We start from the raw sequence: 12,737 nt of genomic DNA on the forward strand, positions 1-12,737 counted from the left end.
ATTAAACGTAAATAAGAGTTTGCCGTCGCTTCCACGGAAATGCAAAATAGAAAGGATGAATCTATGGAAAAACATTTCTATCAAACGCCAGAAAATTGATATCAAACGTAAAGGATGTAATCTAGATATCCTGGGGCCCGACCTGTTATTCATTGTAGATATGCGTCGTAAAGGTTTCAGCATCCTATTTGGCTGATGGCTGGATAATTTTAACAAATTAATGAATACACCATTATCCGTTTTGTATATGTTTATATAATTTATTAATATCTTTATATGTATAATTTTTTATTTGTATATTTATAAGCATTTCAATTCTGTGATGTGTCAGTGTGTTTGAAGAGTTCTGTTTTTTGGTTCAGCAGAAGCTTGGATTACGTTAACATTCAATTAAAAATATAAATAATTTAACTAATTATTTGGTAATTGCTTGACACACGCCACATCTTACAAATAGCTCTGGAGTCTAGACTAACATTCATTTTCCTGATAGGACTTCATGGGCCCAAAGGAATCTCGGCTTAGCATATCGAACCTAACTTACACTTGACCAGCAATTTAAAGAATCAAAAGCCAAACACAAAAACCTTCAGAAAATTCAAGCCCCACACTATCCACTTGGTGTGGTTTATGTATATACATAATTTTAAAGCCTATACTTATTGAGCAAGAGACATTTACATTTTACAGGGATATTGAGTGGCCAGTATGTACAGGGGACTTAGGAACAAACTTTAAAAAAACTTGAAACCCATTGACGCGGCCCTGCACTGAGCGAAACAAGTTGCAAAGTTCCAAACTTTCATATAACTTTTATCCAAGGATGTGTTACGATTTTATTAATGTTTTCTTTTTTGAAATATTAGGCCTTCGTAGCACTCCCAGTATTTGGATTTTCATAATCATTTTTAGCTCAGTAGACCTTTTGGTTTATGGATTTATCGAGGACACCAGTGGCTGGAGGAGCAGTGATCTCCATCGGCTCCCGTCCAGAGCTCTCGTTGCGTTCCAGGCAGAGGCTCTTCCCAAATGGTGGTGAAGACGATCGGTTTAAGGGTGAACCCGATTCCTGCTCCTCATCCGCCTCCACATCGATGGCGGCATCCTCCTCATCCAAGCCCATTCGCTCCTGCTCCGAATCGGAGTCCATCTCTGCCATGTCCAACACCCGTGAATGCGTGGGCGGCAAGGTCTGGGGCGGGGCCGGAGGTAGAGGTGTGGGTGGCTTCAGCAGCGACATGGGCGCCGCCAGGCACCCCACGCCCTATACCAACGACGAGAGCGGCGGTCGCGGGGGGCTGGTGTTGCGTGCGGCAGCTGCCGCATAATACTGCATCGGGTGGTGGTGCGGCGGTGGCGGTGGCACGAATCCGGCTGTGGTTCCGTCGTGATACAGAACGGGCACCCTCACCAATCTCTGCGCTGCATGTGCCATATTGGCCATGTTGGCAGCCTCCAATTCGGCGGCCAATTGGCGTTTCCACTTATTCCGCCTATTCTGGAACCAAATCTTCACCTGCGTTTCGGTCAAACGCAACGAGGCGGCCAGACCCGCTCGCTCCGAAGAGCTGAGATAGCGCTTCAGGTCGAAGGTCGACTCCAGCTGGAAGACTTGAGCCCGCGAGAAGACGGTGCGGGTTTTCTTCTTCCGCTTGGAGCCACTGCCGTCGCCGTGGGGCGAGGAGCTGTCCGAGGGACCATCGGTGCCGTCATCCTCCTCGATGATCTCCTCTCCCTCCTCGTCCGACTCGTTCGAGCTGCCGGGCAGCAAGTATCCGCCGTGAGAGCCCGCCAAGTGAGGATGGGACGGGAGGCTGCTGGTGCTGGTGGGCGTGGTGGGTTGGTGTGGATGCTGCTGTTGTTGCTGCTGCTGCTGCTGTGGATGCTGTTGCTGTGGATGCTGCTGACTCTGCTGCTGCTGGACAAGAGGATGGTAGAGGGGGTGGTGTGGGTGGTGCGATGGCGACTTGCTGGCCTGACTCGAGCTGTTGTTGCCGCTGCTTCCATTCACGCTGGCAGTGCTGCTGTTGTTGTTATTGTTGCTGTTGTTGGGACTCATGGAAGTAGGCGATGGTGGATTCTCTGTGGTGTTCGTGGAGGAGCTGTCTGCAAATCGGAGAGAAAACCGAGAGAGAAAGCATTAGAGAGAGAGCTTAAATTGTATTAGTCGCTGGGTGGTTTGTGGGTGGGAGCAGTCAGTCGGTCTGTCTTGGGGGTGGTTGTCTAAGGGTTGCTGCTCCAAGATGTACCCTCGTCGCTGTGTCTGTGTGTCTCTGGACTCCTGCAGAGATTTAAGCTGCAACACTTAACCTCACACTTGTCGCCCCATCTTTTTGTCTACCATTTGTGTCATTTGTGATTGCTGCCACCGATTTCCATCGCGCAGACGCCGAGAGCGTCTATATAGTATAGTAAGATATATACGAACGTATATCCCTTTGAGCGTATGTGTCTGTGCCTGTCTGCGCGTTAAATTACCATTTAAAATGGCTGTCAGTCAGTTGGCCGATTTTCTTTTTATCGAAGCTTTTAGTTTTGATCTCATTTGAAAAGTTTAAATTGCCGTAATTTGCCTTGAATGGATTTTGACCAGCTAAAAAAAAAATGTTTAGCTTTTAGTAAAGCCCTGCCTGGGTAGTCTTGTGGGCAGCAAAATAGGTAAGGTCTTTGGTTCTGACCAAAGAGTTTCGCATTGGAGTTACCATGGCCGTAGAGGTGAAAAACTTAGGTGCCATTTACATGAGCAAATTCAATTGCAATGACTATTAATGCCAAAGGGGCCAATTAAACGGGCTTAAACAGCACTACTAGTGCTGTAATTGCATTTGCAGTTGCACTCAACTCTACTCTACGGACAGCCCTTTGCGCGAAACTCGATACTCGATTACAAATTGCAATTAATTGCACTGGCGATTAATGCAGTCGTCTCACTTGGCTTCCACGGCTATTTATTTATTTGTGAGAATGTGTGAGCTCTAGTTACCTAAGACGTTTGCTAAGTCTGCTTCTGGGGGCGAAATTCTTTGAGGTATTAGCCGCCGACGTTGACTAAACACTTAAACTTTGAAACGACTGCAAATTCATAGACAGTCACTGTCAGAAAATCGGGGGATATATTTTAATATAGGTATTTTCCACACATATAGGTTGACTCCTCTTAAGGAAGCTTTATGAATAAACTATAAAAATAAGAGTTTGGATGTTAATATCTTTTTGAAAAAAACCTTCAAATAGCTTGAAAATTGTGTCGTCTTTTCGCTCTGTACACCTTCAAGAATGCCTGACACATCACATTCCTGCCGTAAGTCAAATACGGATAAAACGAATGCTAAGCCCCTTTGGCATGTGCTCCGGTACAGTTCATTTCAGTTCAGTCCAGTTCGATTGGATTCTGATGGGTTAATTTGAGTGACGGAAAAGTACGTAACTCCGTTGGCTGTTTTTCTTTTTCTTTTTTAAATCAACTTACCGTGGGTGGGACTGTGAAAGGGCAACCGCTGGGGGGCCCAGGGCCATCCGGGCGGACACAGGGCTGCGTAGCGACCCGCCAATGCGCCCCACTGCGAAATGAAGCCGAGCCTGCAAGTAGATAATAAGGGAGAAAATATTGGTTAATATCGCCATTAATTATGCATTGTAACAATTGCCCAAAATGAGGGCTTCGAACTGAAGGAAGCTGCCGGCTGTGTGCGGGCCATTTAGAACTTAAGACGCCATTAGGCATTTACCGATGCGCCGTCGGCCAAAAGTTGTTTCGAGCTAAGAAAGTTGAAGCATCAAAGTTCGCCAACGGGATGAGGTGGAAAAGCAAGGAGGCAGGCTGTGATGGCGACCCTTAACAACCCCATGACCGACAACAGCTGTTGAGAATTTGGGCTCCTCAACCCTCCCCTATGTGTAACCTTGTTAACTTGCTGGCTTAAAAGCATCTTTATAAATACATTTTATTTATTTATTTATGCTGGTAAGACGAAACACTTTTCGTTATAATGTGCTCTAGATTCGCAGAGGGGATGGTTGGCTGCTTTTTGCTTTCCAGCTAAATCAAAGTTAACATGTCAAACCAGCCGAAGGTAATTGGGCAAAGTTGCCGTTGTCTCTGTGGATTGTGATTGATTCATTGGTTTATTTCGTTTATTTGGCTTACTTGCTGCTTTTTAAGCTTCCCACGCACCCACTGAACTTTGGTGTTCAGCATAAGCCCTGCGAAATGCACATTCTCACCGTTCTAAAATGTACTATATACGAATCTACCCTCGATTCGGCTTTCGCATTCTGCTGTTAACGGGCTGTTGGACTAAGCCCCCTTTTTCCGAGCAAACTTTGACCGTTTGGGCAAGTGACCCGAGCACAGACTGTGATTTCTTTTCGAGGGTACACAAGTGCAACAAAACCTACAACACGCCTGCACAATGGCAGACAATGGTGTGTGTCTGACATTAACATTTAGTTGACCTCTTTCGCAGCGGCTGCGGCCAAGGGTGCATCAGGTGTGGAAATCAATAGCCAGATGGGAGGGAGGCGCTCTGTCACTCTGCCCCCCGGAAAGTAATGATTTTCAATTAAGTTTACTTTCAACCCGGACTGCCCCAGCGAATTATGAGCCGGAGAGCGGAGGTCCCTTCAGGGGCTTCCCCAAGTTGCCAGCTCAAATCACTTCTAATGGGCTTCATGTTTACAGCGCCAATTGAGAGAAAGCCGCTTTGGCTTTGCCTGAAGGCGGTCAGAAGCCAGAGTACAGCACCCAAACAGCCGCAAAAAAATAAAAATAGCTCCTATCATGTTTCGCTGGCGGAGAGAATAAATCCTCCCAAGGATAACAGGGATTTATCATTATAAAAATAAGAACATACTTTACATTTCCTCTTTTTTGACAGTACCGTCAGAAAAAAAAACACAAGAAATTACCTCAATTAATGAGCTAATTTCTCGAGGCTCGTCAACATGAAAAATCAAAACAAAAGCTTGTAGCTATTTGCTCCACTAATTACGCGAATCAACAACTTGACTTGGGTAATGTAATAAATACAGAATAAATTTGCCAGCGGCTATCGCGGTCGGCTGGGCGGTATTCCATTTCCTTCCATTGGTGTCATTCTGCGGCGGAAGTGGACGGCCATGTTTTTAGAAGTGGGAGCGCCCCATTTGAACCCTCGTAGAACTGTCAGAAGTTAGGGCCAAATGGGGGATGCAGATGCCGTTATTTAGCTTTTAATGAATTGTTTGCGGTTCTTGCTTTGGGCTCCTTTTTCTAGCCCTCCCCCCGTCATAATTTCTCGTCTTGGGATCGGATCCCTTTTTGTTCGAAGGATAAAAGTGTGCTATGCAATTGAGTTGTTAAACATGGCGTTCAACATTGGTTTCGGCCTGCTCTCACCATTTTCAGAGCTTCTTGGCTTTGTCAGGACTTTCCTTTGATGTATCTCGTTTCATTGTACTGAGATTCAAGACGAGTTCAAAGAAATGTTTCTGAATTAGTGGGGTTAAGTTAAGCAAATTGTAGCAATGGCTGGAATTAACCAATTCAAATGGCATTACCCGCACATTTGCTCACTCGACAATTGGCGCATTAGCGAGATTGATTTAAATAAATAAATTTAAATGGGAGCCCCTAAAAACCGCTTAGGAATCGTTCATGCATAAAAGATTTACACACGCTAATTGACGGATTTCGTGCGGGACCTTCCCTCCAGCTCTTTCCACTCACTGGCACAATACATTGTTGACATTTGGATGAGGTATTAGCTGCGACCGCAGACTAGGCAAAATATTGAACACTTCAATGGGCAGCGAACTCTGCTTTTGTCATTAGGCGGGATTATGGCCAATATTCCTGCGCCTGGGGAGCGGCTTAGGACCTTCATACATATGTATCCCACAGTCTCGCCCGTCTAACAAAGAGTAATCATAAATGGTGACATTTGTGAAGAGGAAAATATTAGTTTTTAATAATATTTTTTTTTCGACGAATAAGATTTTTTCCGCCAACGCCATGGGAAGCCCCGCCAAACGGCACGCGACCGCAGAACAGAGGAAAGTCAAACCTCGGATCTAGATCGGATGCGAAATATGTTTTGATTAGCAAACAGCCATAGAAAGTCCCGCCGCACCTCGATCTCGATAACGAATCAAAAGCATTTCACCACTAAACGCTAATCCCCTTTGGGCCGGAATCACAATGAGATACAGATACAAATAGACAGATAAAAGGGATTGGTTAGGATTGGTCCTTGTGCAATTGTGATTGCAATTGGATTGTAATTACTGCTCGATGGGAATATACGTCTGTACGTGTGTGTGTAATTATAATGTCATCGTCTGCTTTTTGCGTCATCCTTACGGAAAAGAACAATGCCAGGACTCTGCAAAAGGGGCACCCTTTCCGCTGGTCGCCCATTGTTTCCAGTCCACTCACAAGCATATCGAATTACACCTCTTGAATGGTATTTTCCTGCTCGGCCACATTCCCACTCCACCGAAAGCCGAATCGTAATTAAAGTAAAAGCAATTGCAGAGACGAAAGCGTTTCAGTAGCCAGCGACTAATTAAAAACGCAAGCGAACTGTCAAAATACGTTGCGTTTTGAGGTGAAAGTCTACCCGAAATATTAAACGATCACTCAGCAATATTTACTATAGCAATAGCGATACTTTTACCCCTTGGCATTAATCATCCAGCGATGATGATCGTGTGATAAACCAGTCAGAAAGGCAGCCACACGTCAGCTGGGCAAGCGGCAGGAGGCGACACTTCCAGTGTCCAGATCGAGGGCGAGTCCTTTAATTGGGGTAACCGAGCTCGAGCACGGGACAGGACGAGTGGCCAGGGACCCTCGATAAAACCTGACTGACTGACTGCCCGACTGACTAACTTCCCTTATCGCCTCGATCGGCGGCTCGGGCACGCGTAAATGAAATTAAAATGATCATTATTAAAAAAACGAAGGACTCAGGCATGGGGGAGGCCCCTTTTATCAAAAAAAAAGGCAGAGCATTCATATAAATTCTCTCGTTCTTCTTTTTTTAATTCAACACATACGTTAATCGAGCTGCCTGGAAATTCGATCTCTCATTTGGTATGCAACATTTTGAAAGCCGGCTAAGTGGGGTTAACATACCAAGGAATAAAAAAATTCAGTGCAACAAAATACACCGCACTGAGAAAAAAAAATGCTTCAAAAATAAGTACATAAGTATGGATTATATTGTAAAGCCTCAGTCCTAACGTACAGCTGTTGGGCCAGTTGAGGGTCTCTGAGGGCCCATTCATTGAGCAGCTACGTTTTGCATACTGACTACGATACTGGAGCATTGTCAGTCTGTCAATCCGTCAGATACTTTCATTCACAAAATTTTGCCGGTCACTGCTGCATTGAATTTCAACTGGCAAATGTTATGTAATTCGATAGGCCGGCCAAATTGCCGGCAAGTAAATTATGACCAGGGTCAGTTGAACATAATTCTGCATAACTTCGAGGTCAGCTAATGGGCACTGCAACCAGAAACTGTACTGAACTCCATGTTTATCTGTCTGGGATCATCAGAACTATTGAAGCCCAATGGCTTGGTACTTTACCCATTTGCATTTCTGCCCACTTAATGTCTCGAATAGCGTCAGCCTAAAATTTTGTGTCTTATCGAGCATCACTCGGCTATTGTCCTTTTTCTTTATTTTTTCCCATTTAGTGAATGTTTCTTGCGAAGAGATTTGTGTCACCTTCCTTTGTTTTGTTGTTTTCCAGTAGAGCGATTATATAAAATTGGCCCAACCCAAGACGAACAAGTGCAACTGTAGCCTCTGTTTGGGATCATTGAGGGAGGCTTGACTTTTTGGTTTCAGCATGCCCAAGAAACGCCTAAGCCGGGTCGTCCACAAATATTCAGGTTTCAAACTAATGCAATCTCTTTGCCCAGGTTAGCAATAGAATTCAAAGGCTTTATCTTACCTGGACAGCATCGCTGCATCCTGCGGCCCGCCAGGACCTGGGTGCGGTAACTGCGGGATGGGTGTTATCAGGCCGGCGGTGCCGTTTTTCTTGGCCGGCTCGCTGCGGCTCAGGATGCTGGAGATGGAGAAGCTGGTAAAGCCGTTGGATCCTGTGGTAGCCTTGCTACCGCCGCCGCCGCTCCCGGCGCCGCTGCTCCCGTTACTGTCGTTGCTGTTGGCGCTCAGGTTGGCCGCGGCCACCGCCGCTGCTGTGGCTGCCGCCGCTGCCGCAGCACAGGTGTTGTTGTGATTCAGGGCCTTGGTGTTGTTGTTGTTCTGCTGCAACTCATCGACGCCGTTCCGCTCGGGACTTTTTGGAGGTGGACTTAACCGCTCGCCATGCTGCTGGTGGTGCTGCACGTGTTGCTGCTGCAGATGTTGCTGCTGCTGCAGCAGTGCGGGATGCGTGGCAGCCGGATGACCAGGATGCAAGTGGCCGAAGCTATGCAGAGCGTGATGCAAGGCCACTGGATGACCGCCCAGCGAGCTCAGGTGGTGCTGCAGGTGGTGGTGCAACACCGCCGGTGGCACAGCCCCGCTATTCGGACTGTGATGGAAGTGATGACCCCCGCCGGACGTTGTGGGTGTCCCGGCGGCGGTATTTGGCGTAGTGGAGCGGTGTGTCGGAGTAGGCGTGGCAGGCGGCGAACTGCCGTCGGCGGAGCGGGCCGGCGAGCGGGCCAGCAGGGGACTCTCGCGGGCGGCGGCGCCCAAAGGACTCGGCTCCGGACTGGAAACCACACTGATATCAACTTCGGCCTCGGAGGAAGACATGGCACTTTTTTGTATTCTTGTTTGTAGGCAGTTATATTTTCTGTTGTCCTTGATTTTCACTTTTATATTTTCCTCAAGCTTGACACTTAACTGATAGTTCAAATCCTGACACGAAAAGTCGTTGGGGAAAACGCAGAGCGATACCGGTTGGAAAAACACGTCTGCACCGTTTGATCAACGTTTCGCATTTAAATTCAAATGCGGCTGTTAACAGACGCACAAGTCCTCGCCCGAGTCCTGAGTTCTGAGTCCTGTGAATGCGTATGTGTCTGTGTGTCGGGGTGTGTGTCTGATGTCTGTGTTTGTGTGGGAAAGCGATCGTTTAGTATTTTTATTGTTTCAGTCTCTGGATTTTTAACCCCCGGTCTCGTGTCCGGAGAGCGTGAAACTGAAACTCAGACTGAGGTGGTTGGCTGGCAGCTCTGCAAATTCTTTTGGTCTTTGCGCTAAATGGTTTTCCTCACACACACACACACACCCTCGAGCTTACCTGTTTTCCTACCCCTCCTGGGAGGGTGTGTCCCACTCTCTTTCGCTCTCTGCGGCAGCTTTCCATCCCTTTCTCCCAGGCTATTGCTCTCCTTCTTTGGAGCGGGGCTCGCTCTATTCCATTCTATTTGCAGTTGGTAATTTCTTTTCGTTTATTTCGACAATTGCACTGAAACCGCATCGACAGACACTTTTCAGTTGCGAGATTTGGTTCGTGGGGTATGGGCTGGGGCGGTTTTCCACCAAAGAACGGGAAACACTTGGCATTTGGAACACGACTAAAGTGGGGGCGCACCCGATTCGGGGCGAACCGACTCGCTCGGCTTGTGTCTATTGAAATGCCAATATAAAATCAATCAATTGCCACCTAACGGGGGTCAAGTGTTGCTCTGTGGGCCATTGAAATTTTCCAGCCACCCACCCAGCCAGCGAGCCAGCCGAGCAGATGCAAACTTTTCGACCAGAAGTGTTGGCGAATATGTACAAATTGATTGCAACTTTGTGGTCAAATGTGGGAGCACCTGAACTTGATGGAAAATGGTTTGAGAAAATAGGGGTAAGATTAAAACGGGAATTGAAAGGTTAGCAAGTATCTTGGGAAAAATATTACAAAATATTTTTAAATATAGCTACATTATTAAAACATTGGTTGAACTGTTTTTTAATTGAAATTCTATTAAAATCTTTATCGTAAAATTGTTAATATCCAAACCATCTAAAAAGTATATATGTACTTACATATAAAAAGGTTGTAATTACGACCCACTTATTTATAAAATATAATACCTATATGGTATATACCATTCTATAATATTGGTTAAGTAAAAAAAATCAGATTTTGATTCCTCCCTTCATGTAAAATCGTTAAGGGTCTATTTCCTATAAAGTGTTCCATTTCGGAACGTTCCACTTCGTGAAGAGAAATCCTCCCCTAAGGACCAATGGAGGCGGCCATTTTTGCAACGTTGCTCTGCAAACTCGTCCTGCAAACTAAAATTTGTGCAGACTAAGAGAACGCTGCCAGAGAGCGGGAAAATTAAATTTTTAAATGCTTTCGCTTTTTATGAGGCAACCACGAGGCATTCAAAGAGTGTTGCAAACGATTTGCCCGAAACAAAACAAACATTATGCGAGTCAATTACCCGCCTGGAGAGAGCTCCAAGAAGGAGAAAGCACGAGCTTGCTTTCTCTATATTTCTTGGGGGGCGTGCCCAGTGCCGGACCAATGGGGTGGCCTCTCTTCAAATGCCAGAGAACGTGTGCCGGCGACGGCAAAAACTGAAAAGGCAAAAAAAAGATTGGGAACAAACATTTGCAGCTCAGACTGCGACGCCAAAATATGCGTAGAAATTCATGCGCAATTACATTTATCCTGTTTAGTAGATTGCTTTTGCCAAAGTGCGTCTCCAAGTGCTGAGGGCAACCGCCACCCACCACCCCCAACATTCCACCCATTTTCCAGCCCTGCCCCTGCATGTGTATGTGTGCGAGTGAGTGGAGCCATCACCTGCGTTCGTAACACATTTTTCCGTAATTTCCCTCTGTGCATTGCTTGTTTTTGATTCGTTTTCGTGTAAGACTTTAGAGGGATATGGGGGCTTAAAACTCAACGGATCAGATGCGAAGGTTGGAGGTGGGTTATATGGGGGACAATGGAGTGGGAAATTGGGAGAAAAGCGGCAACGCTGCCGGGTTCAAGAATAGTGACACTTGGCACCTGTCCTACTTTCTTTTCGATCCCATTTCTGAAAAATATATTTTGTTATTTTTAGAGAACCTACTTAGGATTAACATAAATAAACAGAAATCATTGGAATACAAGTTACAATTATAAAAACAAATTTTTAAATTGGGTAAAAGCAATTGGTATAATATAATCCTTTCCTTTATAAATAATATAAAAGGCAAGGGTTGAGGAGAACCCATTAATCTCAATGCCTGACCACTGGCCAAGGCAAGCCGCAAAAATTCCGAAAAGCTCTTTTGCTTGGGAACATTTAAAAGAAATAACAAACTGTTCAACTGTCGGACAAAACGATTTCTACAACAAATTGCACTGCAATAAAAGCAACAGGGACGGGTGAGGGGGCGAAAAGGGGCAGAGAAAGTAGAGAAAGCCGTTGGCAGTGCAGACGACTTTCTGTGCATGTGTGTTTGTGAACAAGAGCAGAGTCGGACGAAAAACGAAAGAGGGAGGGAAGCAGGGATCTAATTGACGTACGAGCAAAGTGGGAGTTGCAATTTTCATTGACTCCACTTTAGGTTGCAAGCACACACACACACTCATACTCGGAAAACCGTACACATGCACACTGAAAACTTTGCATGGCGAGAGAAAGTGCGATGGGGTCACAGAGAAAGAGAGGGGTAAGAAGCTGAGCTGGGCTTGCTCGACTTAACTGCAATTAATTTGGCAATCGAAGTTACTCCCAGAAAAACCCACATTATTTTAGTCAAATATCGGAGCTTTACAGTGGACTACTCCATTTTAGAGGCATTAAATCCACGAAGCAGTCCTACAACTCCAACACATTAGGCAAATGACGGGTCCTTTGTTTGTTTTATAGCTGGTTTGTATAATAGGCCGAAAACATGGCAAAACAATAACCGTGAAGTGGACTGAACGGGAATGGAATGGCTAAAAGCAAACGAAGTTTTAGTCCACTCCCCTGATCCCAACCAATTCCATCCGTGATGTACATATACCGTAGCAATGCTGACCACCCATCACATCATTATCATCCTTTCGGCTATTTGCGGCTATTAGTCAGCTAAATCCGTGTGACGCGCTTTGGTTCGCTTTCGGGGCTTGGCTTTTGTCTTCTTTCAAAATGCAAACAATGCCGGGCAACGAAAAGTATGAAAGTTGGGAAGGCTGGGTGGTGGGGTGGTGCACGCAAGCCCACAGCCCCAAACACCCCATCCACCCACGCGCCAACCCACTCGAAACCACTCTGAAAATGAACCCAACCCCCTTCAGCCAACCCCACAGTGCTCGTAAATAACGCTTTAGACTTTGATTTAAATAAATTGTATTGCGAACGGTAATATTTTATGATTTCAACAGTTCAACAGTTTCTGTTTCCGTTTCCGTTTACGTTCCGATTTTCTTGTGCGTTACTTACCGCCTCCACTTTCCATCCTATAGATACCACATCCCATCCGGCCTGGCTGATTGAGTGCCATTGGCAAGCACATAAATTTAACGAGATTGTCGTAAAAGAGTTTGAAATTTCAATTAATTTTTTCAAACAAGATTTTTTGGAGGATGTTTTCTAGAGGATAGATTTCTTATAGATACCAGCAGCGTACAGCGTACATAATCCCAAGAATACAGATAATTTCTTTACTCGCATGATTAATTAATTCAACTAGCCCGGCTCACAATAGCCGGCAAGCATTTACGTTTTAATTTTTAACAATTATTTTGTATTACTCACAATCAAGAGCCGGATCAACCGACCAAAACGGACGAAAACCGCCAGGCA

General features: G+C 45.6%; 1 protein-coding gene across 2 annotated transcripts; it reads right to left on the reverse strand.

The window, feature by feature from the left end:
* Window positions 1-239: 239 nt before the first annotated feature.
* Window positions 240-8,760, reverse strand: Hmx (H6 family homeobox). Of its 2 annotated transcripts, none has more exons than XM_017249783.3 (3): window positions 7,946-8,760; window positions 3,470-3,579; window positions 240-2,106 (listed from the first exon to the last, which is right to left on the reverse strand). In XM_017249783.3, the coding sequence occupies exons 1-3, from the start codon at window positions 8,758-8,760 to the stop codon at window positions 1,265-1,267; spliced, it is 1,767 nt and encodes a 588-aa protein (XP_017105272.2). In that variant the 3' UTR covers window positions 240-1,264. The 2 variants fall into 2 exon arrangements, with proteins under 2 accessions (XP_017105272.2, XP_070137834.1); XM_070281733.1 differs by lacking the exon at window positions 240-2,106 and adding an exon at window positions 3,318-3,391.
* Between the last annotated feature and the right edge of the window lie 3,977 nt (window positions 8,761-12,737).

This window comes from Drosophila bipectinata, chromosome 3R (genome assembly GCF_030179905.1).
Source record: "Drosophila bipectinata strain 14024-0381.07 chromosome 3R, DbipHiC1v2, whole genome shotgun sequence".
Taxonomy (NCBI): Eukaryota; Metazoa; Arthropoda; class Insecta; order Diptera; family Drosophilidae; genus Drosophila; species Drosophila bipectinata.

What these genes read in the sequence shown, in the direction of transcription:
- Hmx (XM_017249783.3), bottom strand. Translation starts at nt 8,760, where the DNA reads ATGTCTTCCTCCGAGGCCGAAGTTGATATCAGTGTGGTTTCCAGTCCG. An exon ending in GATGCAGCGATGCTGTCCAG is followed by an intron (nt 3,580 to 7,945) that starts GTAAGATAAAGC and finishes ATCTACTTGCAG; the next exon opens with GCTCGGCTTCATTTCGCAGT. An exon ending in CTTTCACAGTCCCACCCACG is followed by an intron (nt 2,107 to 3,469) that starts GTAAGTTGATTT and finishes TCCGATTTGCAG; the next exon opens with ACAGCTCCTCCACGAACACC.